This window comes from Sphaeramia orbicularis, chromosome 9 (genome assembly GCF_902148855.1).
Source record: "Sphaeramia orbicularis chromosome 9, fSphaOr1.1, whole genome shotgun sequence".
NCBI lineage: Eukaryota > Metazoa > Chordata > Actinopteri > Kurtiformes > Apogonidae > Sphaeramia > Sphaeramia orbicularis.
The window spans coordinates 23296280-23314510 of NC_043965.1; the positions used below are offsets into that span (position 1 = coordinate 23296280).

The 18231-nt window shown below is 38.3% G+C and overlaps 1 protein-coding gene across 1 annotated transcript in view; it reads right to left on the minus strand.

The window, feature by feature from the left end:
* Window positions 1–15679: 15679 nt before the first annotated feature.
* The window catches only part of rasef (RAS and EF-hand domain containing), a 31368-nt gene continuing 28816 nt past the window's right edge, over window positions 15680–18231 (minus strand). Inside the window, exon 18 of the mRNA XM_030142903.1 lies at window positions 15680–17538. Coding sequence (XP_029998763.1) covers window positions 17436–17538 — 103 coding nt within the window. The 3' untranslated portion in view covers window positions 15680–17435. The remainder of the gene's footprint in view (window positions 17539–18231) is intronic.

Consider the following 18231-nt stretch of genomic DNA (forward strand, 5'->3'; position numbering starts at 1 on the left):
TCAAGTAAAAATTAAGACATTTTTTTGTTTTCTTTACTCCCAATGTGAATTGTGTTGCTTTTTTCAGGGTAGATGTCAGTATTTTATATTGTTTGGATGAATATTACAGTCTTTTTTTTTTTTTTACTTTTAGGATGTTTACATTTATTTTCCCATTTTCCATTCTCATCAAATCTCACTTTGACATCCATGCCTATTCTAAAAGCATTTGACATACACTCTGGAAAAAATCTAAATCTTACCAAGTGTATTTTTCTCATTTCTAGTCAAAATATCTCATCACACTAAAAATAAGACAAAATCACCAAAAGAGTAACTTTTCAGTGAGATATAAGAACTTATAACAGATTTTTTGCTTGAATTAAGCAAAAAAAAAATCTGCCAATGGAACTAAGATTTTCAAGATATATTGTCTAAAAAGAAGTTCTTATATCTTACTTACAAAATACTCTTTAGGTGATTATGTCTTATTTTAAGTCTGATGAGATATTTTGACTAGAAATGAGGAAAAATACACTTGGTAAGATTTGATTTTGGCAGTGCACTGACTATATTTCTTTATTCTTGTAATTTATTTTCACTCATTTGTATCTTCTTTAGTCATTGTATGGCTATTTATGCTTATTTGTGTGAGACAATTATATAAACCCTTTGTTTCCTGCACAATTTATTGGGTTTTGATGCTTTTCTTTTTTCTACTGTGCAAACAAAATAGATACATGAATTAAGTGACACAACAATATGAACAAGGCAGGAGATGAGATATGGAAATAAAGATTATATGTCTACAAAATTCCAAGTGACTGAATTTGCACACCTTATATTAGCTGCTGCTGTTCTGTAAAAGACAGTGATTTTCCTTACACACTTTACTTTCTTATCGTCTAAGTTTATTAATTGCATTTGTGTTGCAACATGTGCAGCAGTACAATCCTAAAGCCTCCAAACACTCACCCAACTGTGGAGAAATTGATCAGAAAATTGGCGAATACTTTCCTGACGCACAGCCCCAGGACTATTTCCCCGAGGACTGAAAGCTCATCATGTATCGATCCCACCCAGTCGATACCTATAAACTAGGGTTCGTCAATCAGACACATTGATAATCTTTAAAATAAATCATTTGGCCTAATGCCGACTGCACGTACAAACACACACACACACACACTCACAAACATTTCTGTTTTTATGCTGGAGGAAATAGCTCACAGCAGATACAGATCCTAAACGGTGTGGGTCCTCCCCAGAGTCCGGATTTTCAAGGCTTTTAATCAGTTAAATATGTGCATGGCTACGTGGCTAATCTGCTGGTTAATCTCACTAACACTTTTTATGGGATTGCTCGCTGCGGCAGGGATTACCGCACCACAGATCACAACCTGATTTCCATAATCCTCCTCTTCTGATAAAACTCTTGTTTGTCCCCCATCCTGTCCTTTTGTCAGACTGTGAAATATCATCCATTTATTTCATTGATTTTTTTTTTTTTTTTTTTTTTTTTAAGTGTACTGACTGTAAAGTTGTTGTTCTTCAGTGTGTCAAAACTGAAATGGAAACAAAACTTAATAACTGGGGATGAAAATGCACTCTAACTCTGGAAATGCTTTTCATTACAGTTCAGTACCTCATCATAATAATAATCACATTCATAATCATAATAATGGAAGTGATTACTCTACATAGATGATGTCCTCCCAGTGTTATTTTCGGATTCTTATTAATCAGTATAAAGGCACAGACCAGGGGACCTGAAACACTGAACAATATTACTGTGGCTTATTTTATTTGTACCTTGGGTGATATATGGCACTGCAATAAAACTTGTTATTCACTTGGATTTATCAGAAAACTGGGTTGTTTTCACTTTTTCACTACTGTCTTGAAACAAGCTGATGGCAAAAGGGACTTAACTGAACTTTTATTAGGTGCAAATGTGCATGTATTTTGTTTTTGTATTCTTTGCAGCTTCATGTTTCTGAGGTACATTGAAGAACAATTATAAGCATTTTACACTTTTCCAAAGTTTTTTTTTTGCAAATAAATCACATTTATGCAAGGAGATGATTTGTCCAAAATCTTACTGGACTGGTACATTAGCTAACTCTGTGTATTCACGTGCTTGGTTTTGGTAACTTAACCATGTTTATACAGTAAATAGCTTGGTTAAACACCTCTACAATGCTTGAGACTGTAAAACCAGTGTGTCTTTAGGGTTGTAAAAGCATGCACTATGTATGATTGATCACAAAGGTTTGCAAATTACCCAAGTGGAGAAACTTAAAAGACAATTAATCTGCTGTTTGTGAGGTTATCAGCTTTTAAAGTAGTTCAGATGGGTGAGCAAAAATGAAACTTGTACAGGCTAATCAGCTTTTGAATGACGACGAAGCCATTTAATTAGACTGTTTTCTTTGTCCCAGTCTACATGCATGGGAGTGCAATCAATTTATTGTTGAAATCAGGTCAGTTCTGCTACGATAGATGGTTCTAATATGCACTCTTGCAGTTTTTTAGTATTGGGTTATTTCCAGTTGACCTACGACATCACAGACCACATCAGTAGTCAACAGTGAGCCAGGAAGTCACCAACCCAAAGATAAACTGGCACAAAAATGAACAACAGTGCAATGTTTTATTCTGTCTGCTCTGTTTATTCAACTGCATTATCTGGGTGTGTTAGTCTGATGTTTCAAACTTCAATGTCAGTTGAGCTAACATGTTTACATGTACATTTAAAGTCCAGTTGTAGTTAGACTAACAATAATTTGGTCTTTTAGGAGCCATGTAAACTTTCAGATTGAAAAGTTGGAGTGATATGTATTCAACTGATGTACAAATAAAACAGAAAAGTTGTGAAATTAACTGTGTAGGTTGTCCAATTCCTGCCCATTCTCCAACCCCAGCCAGTCAAAAAGGATTACACTAACTCACTTCACCCTCCTTGCCTCCAGTGCCACTCACACTGGTGTATGAATGGGTATGAATGTTTGGTGGTGGTCGGAGGGGCCGTTGGTGCGAATTGGCAGCCACGCTTCTGTCAGTCTGCCCCAGGGCAACTGTGGCTACAGATGTAGTTTACCACCACCAGAGGGACAATGTGAGAGCGAATGAATAATGGGTCAATAATGTAAAGCACTTTGAGTGACCAAAAAAGCGCTATATAAATCTAATCCATTATTATTATTATTATTATTATTATTATTATTATTATTATTATTATTATTATTATTACTTCTCACCAGTTTAATATTAGTTCAGTAGGTTTTGAATAGCTGCCTTGATATTTTGACAAATAGAGTCCTGGAGTAGGTCCAGTGTCTCAGGGTGTTATCACTGGCCGAGGCCTTGGTCTCGTTTAGGTTCTTAACCAATGGTGCTGAAGCCGTACTGGAGAATGTAGCATCCCACACTTTTGCCAACTGATTTCTATTGGTCGGATTCGACATTACTGTTCAAAATAGTTCCAAAACGTCCACTTATGCTTAAAAAACTTGATTGTTTGTTGATTGTTACACCAGTGACCAAAAGCATCTACTGATCTAAAATGTTTAATAACTTTAGAGCCACTAACCCTATCAATACATGTAAATATTTGGTGTAAAATACAGTTTGTTGTTTTTTCATGGTCATCAGATATGACCCATTTGGACGTTCAGAGGCTCCTTAGTGAATGTGGAAACACCATCATGTTCAATAACATTGATTCACCAATAAAACCCATGGAGTTGGATCTATGACAGTGGATGGACACACTTGTTTTATGTTCATTTAATGATAGATTTTACTGAAAAAGTCACTTTTTGTCAAGTTTTCTCTGTTTTTGGTATAATAACTCTCAAATTTTTATCTCACCATGCTGATTAAAGTACATGATCAATAAAATAAATACAGGAAAATAACTAATTTTCCCTGAAAAAAAGGCAAAATGGAGAGGATAATATCATGATAAATGGTAATAAATCACTTAAGAAAGGTTAAATAGAGAGAAAAATTCATTTGGGAACGGCCACAGAAGTAGCATGGGTTAAAATAAGTTTTCACTGGCCCAACAGACTTATGTACAGTTTAAAACGTAGCTGTTGTAGCAGCTTCCCAGAAAATGTCTCCATCATTGCCTGTTCTCACAAATACAATAAAGCACAGTAATAGTATCTATTTTTTTTCTACTTCTCCTTCGAATAACTTATTTTTACATCTGTAGATGATTTCTGATATTCTGACTGTTCATGTCTTGGTGATGACGCTGCCTATGAGACAATAACTACAATGACAGCAGTGACGATAAATGAACCTTCTCAGTGAAAAACTGAATCTTGTATGTTTGCATGTACTATGTATGTGTGTACATGTGTGTTTGCACAACATATTTACCAGTCTGAGTTTTTTTTTTTTTTTTTTTAATCTATTGCTGTTTCTCTTCACTAGCCTCCATTTTCTGCTCCGAGGGTCCGGAGAATCCCCTCATGTGGAGAAAAGCTATGATAAAGTAGGAAGAAGAAGAAGGGGGGTGAGGAAGAAGAGGAGGTTGAGGAGGAGGAAGGAGATGGTAAAAAGTCACAGAGAAGATGTGGAGAAGGAGAAGAACCGGGTAAGAAAAGGAGGAGAAGCTGCTGAGACAGAGAAAGGCTGAGAAAGGAGATGAAAACAATCAGGAGGTGGGAGGGGGAGTGGGCCTCCGTGGTGGTGGAAATGGGCCTTTAACTGTATTACACTCTGGCGGCTCCATCTCCATCACCTTGTGTGTGAGCGTGTTTACTTGAGGAGCCTGTGTGTGTGTGTGTGTGTGTGTGTGTGTGTGTGTGTGTGTGTGCGTAGGCGAGTGTGTGTGTGTGTGTTCGTATCACACCCATGGGGCCTTTACTCTGTCAGTGCTCAGCGATAATCAGTCTCTATCTCTCTCCTGATCCATCTCCACCTCTATCTCTCCCCTGCTGCTATCACTCACCTCCCTCCACCATATTTCACTCTCCTTCACACCCACTCCCACAACACACACACACAGATAGCATAGATTAACGTGTGTGTGCGCGCGTGTGTGAATCGATTCAGCCTCTGCCCTTTCTAAGCATTCTACAAGCTTCATTGGCCTCTCACTCTCCACTGAGCAGCATCTGTTTCACACTTCACTACAGCTGTATGCCATATCGCTCCATCTCTCTTTGGCTTCACGTGTCTCTCTCTCCTTGGCTGTCCTCTTTTTTAGCACTTCTCTCATCTGATTCCTACACTCTGTTTTCAAAAAATCAGATCTCTTTCTTTCCCTTTTCTCCACCCACTCAATTCCATCTCCAATCCCCTGCTATTGATTAATGCTCAATTGGACCATAGGAGTGTACAGTATATTGATTTTAGGGGCTTAACCGTAGGTTTTGATGGCTTCCTAGTAGAATCCTGGATTAAAAAACCCTAATTGGCAACTGCTTTCCCACTAATCTGGTTTATTTGCCAGATGATGATAATCGATATGCATCACTAAATGTCTTTCTCCCCAGCCAAACTGTACTAATAACAAAACAGATCTCTACCACAACATTTGACTAATGTGTTTCATTACCAGGCAACAACACGCCTACATACACACGTGAGTTATTGCATGTGAACTTCATCTGGTTTAAAGTCTTATCCTCTATTCTCGGGTGACTAGACAATAATAAGCATGGTGAAAAGTTTAATGCTTGTCTCAGTGGATTGTTTTTAACAAGACTGGTCCTAAGGAAAACCCCGAAGACGTAGATTATCCTTTTTTTTTTTTTTTTCTAGTATCACACAACCAAATGGCTTTTCACCATAATTCCCTAGAAGTACAAGCAGATACAAGTGGTTTTCGCACTTAATTTGAAATAAACCAGCAGCAAGAAAACCACTTGTGTCTGACTGTACTTCAGGGGAATTATAGCACATATAGTCTTTTATTCAGCTCTCAAAAAATGGAACACCTCAGTTTTTCTTTTTTTTTAATGTAGAGTGAGAAATATAGTAATATCCATGGTGAAGACTGAATGCATTTCAGGCGTTTTCTCTAAAAATTGCATCTCTCTGTGAGTTCTGTACAAAAAGGCATCACAATGTGAACCTCACTCTTCTTTGCAACCAAGCATGGTTAGTCATACTGCTATTTTAAGGTTCTTTTAGATGTGTTTGTTTGATTAGTGTTTGTCATTTCCTGATGAAGAATAACATACACTGATTCTAAAAAACACAATTTAAGCGAAACATTCCTATTTTATCAGACAGGGACAGACTCTATCCCAGTGTTATTGTCTGTTTTTTTGTACTACTGTCTTGTTTTTATCCTGGTATATGTATTGCATTTTATTTATTTTATTTTAAGCTTTTATTAACATTTTATTCTAAACTGTAAAGCACTTTGTGATTTTATCTGTGAAAAGTGCTATTTAAGTAAAATTTACTATGTGTTTGTAATAGAGTAAAAGCAACTCAGCTCATGATTCTTCACAGGGCGCACATTTCTCCTCATTTACGCCACAAATTTAAGCCAGATTCCTCCCCACTATGCTTGAAGGGCTTTTGGTCTTGTTTAAAAGTGCAATATTTTTAGCAGATGATTGGTCAAGAAATGGAAAAAACATTTTATGCGGAATTGAACTGTAATCCTCTGTTTCTTTTGCTTGGGTTAACTGACCCTGTTGTTACCAACAAATATCACAAAAAACTATATCAAATGCTTACTTTTTGTGCCAGAAAATGTTTGCTTGTAAACTGGATCTCAGATCAGATTCCCACCTGGACAAAATGGCATAAGACAGTTTTTAGCTGTGTTTCCCTTGACTATCTCACTTGTCGATTACACCATAAGGATGATGTCTTTCTAAAGAATTGGGAACTTTTTCTTACCTATATGGGACTGGAAGCTTTGACAATTGTTAAAAGGGCATTTGTATTTTGAAATGAAAACAAAATTTTTATGGGCCAATTTTTGTTTTTGTTTGGTTGTTCTGTTGGTATGTTCTTTGTTTTGTTTCTTGTCATTTTGTGACTGTGTGTGTGTGTGTGTATAAAGCGAAAATGACAATAAATATAATTTTTTAAAAAATAAATGAATAAATAAGTAAGTGAGTAAATAAAATTTACTCACTTACTTACTTACTTACAATGTTCACATGCTCCATCTAACTGTTGTCCAGCAGCGGTTTGGGTGAATCAGTGCAGGGAGGGGTCTTTGGATGAAATAGGGAACAGAATCTTAAAATTACTGGGTATACACTGTTGCTAAATGGAGCACGGTTAATACTGTGATGCCTGCTTCTGTATAGAACTGACTGGAAGATCCATTTTTGTTGGAAACATCTGAGATGCAGACCTCTTTTACCATGCATGAAAAACAGCGTTACATTATATTTCAGATTCCCTATAGGAGGAGCATGAAGACTGCAATGTAGCCTTCAACAAAAGTTTCAGTTTCCCACGCTAGCATTTATAAATGATTAATATTTAGACTCAAATTTATTCAGAAATGAACCCTCGGTGGATTTATTTAAGGAGGCAATAGTAGACTCTGCAAACATATTATAACCAAACTTTAATGTTGTATTCATTTTAACCTGTGTGTAGAGGATTCCCAGTAAGTTGTTACTGACATATGCAAACCACACCATTTGTAAAAAGACTCATTTGCTTCATGGAATTGGTTTGACAGTACATATTTTTTTTATATAAAAAGGGGATATTTTTGACAAAGTTACATTTCCTACATAATGAAAGAGACTACAAACTGCTCAGACAATTATGTTAAGCCACTGGAAGTGCAGGTAAATGAAAGTAGATAGGGGTGGATGCAGTGTTTGTTCGTTTTCGGCTCCAGTGACAGGGAAAGTTTCTGTTTTGTTATCATGGTGCTGTCAGGTAGCACTGACTCTGAATAAAGGCAGTTAGTGTGCATCTCTCATTTCCCTGGGAGAGACTGGGAGACAGGCTGACTCACAGCTCAGAGAGGAGATAATTACTGTTTCCTCCTCACCTCTTTTCCTCTCTCCTTTCCTCTCCTCCCCCTCCATCTCTCTCCCTCGACTTTCTCCCTTTTTTTTTCCACTGCTCCTCCTCTCCAGCTGAGTGATTACCCCTCATTAAAAATCAGAATAAAACATTGTTAGCACAGATCGTTAGGGCGCTCTCTCCCGCCTCTCTCTCACCCACTACTCTGTCGTTAGCACTCAGCACCGCCACTAAACGGGCGGCCTTTGAGGAATGTTATTCTAATTCCAATTAGCTCTTCAGGCTTGGAGGGGAGCCAAGTCCCTGAGAAAAACATTGGGCGACGAGCACGCTCACACCAATGAGAAGCAAATAAGAGCATACACACTGAAGGACAAGCACGTATTTTAGAACAAAGCACACACACACATACACACACATAGATGCATAAATACACTGAAGTGATGCACACACTCATTTTCAAGAGACCAAACACACATACACACTCAAGTGACACACACACACATTGAAAAGCAGCAGCTAATGGCTTTGGCAGCACTCTCACTGGGACCTGAAGAGCAATTAGGCTCCAAACTACACATTGTAAATCCCCTCTGATTACTGTGTATGTGTGTGTATGTGTGTGTGTGTGTGTGTGTGTGTTAAGCGCTGTTTATCTGCCACCAATTACCTCGCCCTGCCACAAGAGACACACACTGGATAAATGGAATCTATAAACACACAGACACACACACTAGTTCAATGCATGCACTCAGGTAAATGTGCACAGTCATACAGCACACAGGAGACACACACAAATGCACTCACGGAGTAGCTGTCTTATCAGTGTATGATGGTGTGACTGGAGGATTTAGTCACATGACCTGCAAGACAGGAGCAGCCAGGCGCCAAAACTAATTTCCACCTTCAAAGACTCCCTTATCTCCTCAGATACTGTGCATGTGTGTGCGCGCCTGCATACGAGTGCATGAGTTTGCGTGAGTGTGTGGTTGATGATCTGATGTCCTCTGACAGTAAGACTCGCAGCGAATCATGTATCACTGTCTCATCTGCATCAGCCAGGCACACACACACACACACACACACACACACACACACACACACGCACACATACACACACACAGAACAACAGCAAGATAGAGAGACAGATAGATGGACAAGTCAAGAGAAAGGACACACACAGCCGAGCAGGGGGGAGGTGGAGACGTTAAGAGTGAGGAAATAGAAAATAGGGTAAGTGAATGACGTGAAGCATGAAAAGAGATGGAGGGAGAGATGGATTTAAAGAGAGGGAGACACACAGTTGAGCAGCATCTGATTCACTGTCATATTCCTTTCAAACAACAGATAAAAACCTTCAGCCCTGACAAAGCCAAAGTTCAGGAGATACAGCATGGAAAAGACAACAATCTGTATTCAAACACATTTCTCAGGGTTTCTGAGGTACCAGCACTTACCCAGCCCATAAAGGAAAATATCAAAGGTGAGCACAAACAGAAAACAAGGAGTTGAAACGTGAAAAAAACACCACCTGCAGCTACGAGGTTTTCGTGTGACACTGGCAGCAGTGGTGTGTTGTATTTTTCATGGTGCTCTTTTGAAGTTGTCCCTACATTTTCCACCAGCTCTTCAAAGGTCAGACAGCAACTGGCTTTCATCTCCCACCCCCCACCCCCACCCCCACACACTCACACACACACCCCACAGACCCCACCACACTGTAAGCTATGACTTTCTCCATCTCTTCTCTACTGATACGTCTCTCATATTGTATTCTCTCTGTTCACCCATCTTTTTCACACTCAACCTGTCATTGCTGATTTCTCTCAAATCAAGTGAAAATGTGGTCTGATGCACAAAAGAGAGGAGGATGATAAACCTTCCTGACCTACTGATGAGCCACAGATCAAAACATGCAGCACAGAAGAGTGTGATGTGGGTGTAAAAATGATAAGAAGTCTACGGACCATTACACTGTAAATAATATATACATAAACATATATTTTTAACCGATCAGATGCCTGTACACATCCACTCATTGTATAAAACTCCAATTTGCACTCTGTATGTATTTCGATTTATATCCACTGTAAATCTCACCCCATCGTTGTCCTTGTCTCTAGTCGAATGTTTGTTTATATTGGGTCTATGTTTGAGTGTGTTTGTGTTCATGTTGAAATTGTATATCATGAGCAAAGAAAAATCTAAGCCACATTCCTTGTATGTGTTCACATACTTGGCCCATAAAGCTGATTCTGATTCTGATATATGTTTGGATATGTACAATCACAATCTGAGATACCTTTTACATCTGCTGCTGAATGCCTTTCTGCAGTTTATTACAGACATTTGCACTATTGTCATATCTACTGCTGTTGATCCTTTGCACTAATTTTCATATACTTCATAAATTGTTCTATTATGCAGTTTCTCACTAACTGTTACTGTAAATAGATTTGATTTATATCCCCTGCCTATGCTTCTGTACTACTTTATCTACTTCCTTTTCTGTTTTGATCGCTTTTCTCAAATTACGTGGCGTTTTATTACCAAGGTGAGAGCAAAACAGCATTTAATTTCTCTGTGTCCTGTGTATTTAACGAATAAACAATACAAATATTTCAGTCTTGATTCTCGAATATGCACTTTATGTGTTCATGTCGATGCTTATGTCGCTTACAGAAGCATTATTTCCAGTCTGCTTGTTCACTGCATGACAATAACCATGCACCATAAAATACTCATAAATGAGCTTATTATTTGTTGGGTGAGTCAGGTGATTGACTCTCCTTCATTAGCTCTAATTGCTCTGCTAATGATATACACAAAGTCAGACAGGGCTGTGTATGTGCGTTCATGTACTGTACAGTATGTGGAGAATATTCCTTGTGTGTGTGACCTATTTGTTCATGTATGTCCTTGTGTGTCTGCGTTGCTGTGTGCGATTTGTTGTCCACATCATATCCATTAGCATCCTCCTGACCTGGAGCTGTTCCAGCCAATCAGATTTTAGTGTGCTGTCAGCAGGTGTCGTCAGCTCGCTGTGAGATTTATCAAAGTGACGGAGCGCACTGCACAGCACGACAGCAGCATTTATCTCTTTCTCTCTCTCTCTCCTTCTCTCTCTCTCTCTCTCTCTGCACAAAACACACACACACAGTTGTTTCCATCACCTTAGGGAACGCTGCACTGACTTACGATCAGTGCAAGTCAATGCCATCATAACCCATTCTTAACTGTTACCACAACAAGCCAAAATGTAATCTTTACTCTGACCGAACACTAACCTGTATTTTGTTCCCTGCACTCCACCGTGTAAACGTATTTAAACTCTCATAACTCATCTTTAAAATTAAACAATAAATAAAACTGCCCCAGAGTGTAGATAAAACTTTTATACAGCATGTTAATAAATGTTGCTTCTGCTGCCAAAACATATAATAAAGACATGCATGGTAGATAAAAACTCATGATTCAAAGCTCACAGAATGACCACACAGGTCGATCAGATATTTATTTAAAATAAAAAAAAAGTACACTATGCAGACGTGCACATCCATGTTTTCTTCCCTGTCGTTCTACTCATGTTGAAATATTGGATTTTCTCACTTCATCTGTCACGTCTCTGTGGATACAAACTGCTATTTAAAGGATGATTTCCCACAAAATGTTATCACTTTGCAAGATTATTCCCCTCAGGATTGTCCTCAGACTGATACGCAAGAATAACCACACACCATGCCACCCCTGACCTTTGACCTTTCACTGTGGCTTGACCCCATCATGATGATGTACAGCAAGCTCATCATCTCCATGGTAACATGAACTAGTTGCACAAAGCAGCGCCACAGGGGAGTGTGTGCATGTGTTAGTGAATGTGTGTGGGAGGGGTTAAAATCAGTGACGGGGGAGGGGTTTAGGCTGCAAACACACACACACACACACACACACACACACACACACACACACACACACACACACACACATACAGACACACACTAATAGGGCTCTCCATCTGTCTATGTAAATCAATCCTGACCTTTGCTGAACTCTGGCTGTGCAGTTTGACAGTTAATCACTTGATAAGTGTGTAAGAGAGTATGTGTGCTTGAACAAGTGTTTGTTGGTGTGTGTGTGTGTGTGTGTGAAAATCTTTTGTTTAGTGTTACTGAATACAGAAAGACAACAGGCTACCAACCCATTGGTAGCCTGTTGGAAGTATCACTGTATGTGTGTTACATGTGTGTATGTGCACATATGTGTATCTGTGTGATATAAAGATGACAATGACCTTGGTGGTGAAACAAACAAACCAGTGATCGGCAGGCATCCAGTGCTTTTATGTAGAAAGCTGAAAGAAGACACATTATGTTGCTCAGTGAGAGCCTCTTAATATGAGATCCAAAACACAGTCAACCATTTGGATCTGATAAACTGCAGCATGTGCACGTTTGTTTGAGTACATCGTCTGTTAAAAACCATCACTCTCAACATCCAGATCAAGGTCCACAGCTTTTCAAAGTTGCTAAGTTGTTAAGTTTAATTATCTACAGTAAGTGGAACTGTGGAACAGTTGTTGAACATGATCAAAAGTGTAAATACTATTTTGGAATATACATTTTCAACTGCGGTACTCACACATTTGACAACATACAGTACTGCACTAACACCTCAGATCGCTTGTGGCTTTGTTGTTTTTGCAGAGTTGAAATGTGCATCCAAAAAATACAGGGAATATGCTCTAATATGACCCTATGACAAAGTAGCACAAACATACATATCAAACGTGTGTTGAATGAAACCTGCTATAAAACATCACAAATCAATTGTCAATAACATTGATGCCATAAAACTCATATTGTCTGAAAAAGGAGTTAAAGACATATTAAGTGTAAAAGTACTAACTCTTTGGTTTATAGAAGCTGTTTTTTTCTAGAAATTGTGTTTTTATTGCTGTACTTCCCATACATCCAGATTGTATCTTAACATATAGACTGAGAAAACATATTTGTGGTCATTAGAACTTTACTAAAGTAACAAACCTAATGTTAGACGAGGACTTCTGTACTGTACTGTATATTTATTAAAATATGTTGGGGTTTTTTTTGTTTTTTTTTAAACAAATGGCCTCAAAATCAAGACAACCACTGAATAGTGATTTGCTAAAAAGTTGACAGTGTATCACGAGCTTTCTTTTAATGTGACCTGAATTTGAACCCGACCCGAGAGAAATTAAGACTTAATCCTGTTTCAACTATGCATATAAGAATATAACCAAACTGCTGTTTTTGGTGCTTGTTATTACAAAATATCACTTTTCAGTACCTTCAGCTGCATCAGTGATACACTGGCAGTTGTTCTGACCTAAATCTACGATGCCTGACCAACATGTCCATATAGCTTGCTCTCATCTGTGACGTGAGTGGTCAATATGTCAATACAGTTTCGAGACAAGATCTCCATATTGTTGTGTGGGTTGTGTTGGGTCATTATGTCAGCGAGCGCCTGTTCTGTGTGTACTTGCACGTATCTGAATATTGACGGACAGAGAGTGAATTTAATAGATGAATGTAAATTTACACATTCTAAGAAAACACATAGAAAAAAATCTTTATTTCCGCGGGGAGTAACGTCTCTGACTGCAGCACTGAGGTCTGGTTCAGAGGAGCTTAAATTTATGGAGAATGACATCGACTGCAGTTATTGACAGGATATCAACGAAACACTGTTTAGTCAACCTGAAAACAGCCTGAAATCAGCTATCGATTATTGTCAAGTACAGTTTTATTCCTTCAGCAAAGACGTTCAAGAACACTGCATGTTTTAAGGAGGAACCACAGTCAACTAAACAAACATTCTGAGAATAACCCAATCAAGCTAATCTGTCAGATTAATGCACATGATTGAAAGGCCATTAATCCTTATACATCCTCTCTCAGAGTCATAGTGTTTTTTCAGATAAGTCTTCTTCATCATCAGACATCTGTAAACCAGTGTGTTTTGATGGTACGGATGTAGAACAGACCACAGAGACACAAATAAGACCTGGTGGTCTCTTTACATGGTACCATCAAAGCTATTAGACATAAACTGCAATATTTTTATGAGAGATGGTCCACTTCCTAGGATGAAACTGACTTCCAGCCAAAGAACAGGTACATGACCCAGCTGCAGAGCATTCAGACATAGTTTTGTTTTGCTTTTAAATGTCTTAATAGATGTAACAAACCACCAACACAAGACACAGTCATCTGATATTGCTGCTGCATAATTTCTTTCTCTTATTGAAATTAAAGGCTAAAAGCTGAAACACAACAACTATAAATGTTGACTTTGCAAACACAAACATATTAATTTACAAAAGCACCTTAAAATGCTTAAATCTGTGACTGTAAATTAAAACAATGAGCTTTTGTCAAGACTAATACTGCTACACAAATACAGTACAGTGCAATCCCTCAGTGTGAGGAGCTAACATGCTGTATTATAGTAGGAGAATGCTGCCCTCTTGCCTGTAGAGGTGGTATAACATACAATGTCTTCAAATAAAAAGTCTGACGAAAATTGTGTTTACAGCCTCTAACTATCAACTGAAGGAAGTCTTTAAAGCAGCTATAATATGTTAAATAGATAGGACAATTTGTAATAATAAAATAAGAGTTAATTTTTACATATTTCTTAATGGTAACAGAAGATTTCAGTTTTGAGTGCAGATAAATTTAATTAAAGTCCATTTTATTTACTTATATTGATTTCTCTGTGATGTACCCCAATCTAAACAGGACTAAACCCAACCGTTAACTTAAACTAACTCATAATCCTCAAACCTAATGATTTACAATATGAGGATTAGCATTTTGTCCCGTTAAAGGACCTGACACTAGTAACTGTTACTCTCTCGCTCACACACAAACACACTCACACACAGACACACACACACACACACACTGGCTAGACTGCCAGACAGTGCTTAATGCATTGTGTGTTTGATGAAACTGTCAAAACCAGACATGACAAACGGTATGACAGATATCCATCGGGTGCACCAGACTGTGTATGTCTGTGTGTCCAGCCTGATGTCATTGTGGATTTGGAAAAGGCGGTCTGCCATCCCAGATGAAATCAGAATGACCAGTGGTCCTGCTACTCGACCTCTGACCTCTCCAGATGGTGACACCCCACTCTCTCCATCAGTGACCAACCCCATGTGTGTATGTAAAGGTTGAAATACTGAATAAAATAGTTAAATTAATTTAAACATCAATAATATTTAGAAATGCACGTTCATTTTTAACAGTTTAATCTTGAAATGGAACATCAGTTTCTAGCTGTAACTCCAGTTTCATGAAATTCAACCTCAGACAGATCCCTGAAGGTGCTACCAGTTCATCTAAATAAGTATTTCATGCAAAATAGCACAAGAAATAATCAAAATGCATTTCAAGATGGTGTGTTGTCTTGTGATTGAGTGTGCAGATGCAAAACAGAAAGCAGAACCTGCTCTCTCATCTCCACTAATATATTCATTACTGTCATTAACCTTTTTGCCACACAGTCCCCTTATCTAATTATCCCCCTGTTACACTGAACACACACACTCACACATAACCATCTCAGCTGCTACCCCCCCCCCCCCCCAGCCCATCCCCAACTCTGCTACCCCACATGTTGTTTGACAAATGAGTGGTCTCGCCTCATCAAGCACATGACAATGTAAACAGATGGGAGGTGGAGACAGGGACCCGTGCCAGCATTAAACACACACACACACACACACACACACACACACACACATGCACGCACGCACACACAAAATCCCAAACATATGTTGCAGTTATTCAAACAGCTATGCTCAGAGACACTTGCAGACGCTTGGGGAGTATGGTTAACAGGAGGGTCTTTTAGAGCACCAACCAAGGGGAAATTATCAGATTTATTGATTTGTCTCCGCCTTTGTGACTCTGTTTTATTGGGGGTGCAGCTTGCATGTGCACACGACACACAGATACATAAATACTAGACAGACAGATCGGTACGTTCACAGTACATACAGTAATATTAACAATACACTTTTATTGAGAAAGTAGTGACTTCACAGTTAAACATCTCATTGTCCTTCTTGTTTTGCCGTCTGGACTTTCACACTCAAACATCAGCTGTACATTGATGTATTAGTGCGCTGGCCGTACAGGATCCATCAAGAAAGACTGTGACCCATATGGGGTCTGAACACATGATTAAATAGGTTTATCATGTTTCAACATCAAGTGCAAGCATTGATGACTTACAGGCAAAAGTATTTAGAGCTGTGCCAAGGTCCCATATTCAGAGTAAAAAGAGGCAAAAGGCAACAAAATGCAGAAATAATGATAACAGCACACATTTCTAGATAATCTTCGCAGATATCCAGTGTTGCACTTAGCAATATGTACAAACATGATGCAGGTTTAAGGTAAGTGTGTGATTTAATACCAGAAAAATATAGCCTTCAGTTTCAAAAACTACTGGAAAGAGTGAGAATGAGTGAGATGTCAAACGTCTGACTTTCATTTTGTTAAAACATACTTGCTTTTCAGTACGTTATATTTGATAATTTGGCATCATTACTGTTAGCACATAATAAAAAGCAACACAAAGCCTTACTATTGACTAAAGTAAAAGATAAGAGCTCTTCTCCCGGCCACCTCTCTTTTGTTTCTCCCTCAGTTTCATTAACAAACGACAAAATAAAATCGTCTGTTGGCAGCAGTTCTTTAACGGTTTCATTCAGAGGGAAAACGTTCCGCTGTACGTTCAACACAAAGCCCTTCACTAGAAGTCAAATGAAAATGTAAATGTAACACTGTAAGGTCGTAAAGATGTCAGGTTGTGGTACTGTATAATGCTATTGCACAGAGTTTTCCCATAATCCTTAGCTTCTATGTTTCATTGTTTCCTTCAGCCACAGGTCATTTCACAGAAACACTTAGACTAACTGAGCTCAGAAGTCTTACTCTACTCTTAGGACCAAAAGCAAATAAAAGCCTCCTGTTCTCGTTGTAATAACAAAGTACTAAAATATCTCTCTGTCCTTCTACTCATCTGTCAGCTCTCAAATGCTACTTAACTTCACCTTCAAGTCCTTTTTACACGTTGCTTCACTTCCATCTCTGTCTTCTCCTCTCATTCAATGGGAGAAAAAGTGTAATAATTGGAGTAAAAGTTAACACAAGGTTACACTGACATTGATTGACAGAAAAAACATGACGTCACAGAAACCTTTCGCAATAACCTTGAATAAAAACTCCTGGTACGAAAAAGTGAGCTTAGAATTTTGGAAAAAGGTGTTCAATCTTCTTAAGATACTCATGTCGTTCCAACTCACTTTTGATGAATCTATTGCTGTATTATCTGGTTATTCATGTTGACGATTTGTTCTGATCAGTCTTTCTGCTCTTGAATTCTTTTTAGCAGATGTGGAAGTCCAGCTCTGATTTGTCTGATCAAGTGCAGCAGGAGAAGTTTGGTTTCTTCCTGGGAGCCTCTAACCTGGGAAAAATCTGATGATGAGGTTTTTCAGAATAAGAGGCCCGATTTATGACCTGCCTGTAGAGTGGAAACAGACAAAAGCATGATGAGGAAACGCACAAGGGGGAACAGTTTCTTACAGTGTTAAATATTCGTATCAGTTTGGAAAACAGAGCTTTACGTCTAAGGCGTGAGAGTATAACCATTTTCTTTCCTGGTGTTAGTTTCAATGCCCTTTTAACCCATAAAGACCCAAACAGCCACCAGCGACCAAAACCATCTCCTGAACTAAAGTGGATAACACCTGTTGATCCACTAATCTTATCACTACATGTTAATAACTAATGTAAAATGCAGTTATTTATCTTTTCATGGTCATCAGATATGACCCATTTGGATGTTCAGAGGCTCCGTAGTGAACGTGGAAACACCGTCATCATCTACAACATTGATTCACCAGTAAAACCCATTGAGTTTGATAAATGACAGTGGATGGACAGACTTGGCTTATGTTCAGTTAATGATATATTTTCTGAAAAAGTCATTTTTTCTTCTGTTTTCTCTGTTTTTGATATATTAACCACCAACTTTAATCTGAGCTGTCATGAACATCTACATGATCAGTAAATTAAATATAGAAAAACACATGATTTATACTTAAAAATGAAAAATACAGAGCATAATAATAGAACAAATAGTGATAAATCAGTTAAGAATGGATAAAAATAGAGAAAAACTCATTTGGGAACTGCCACAGAAGTAGCACTGGGT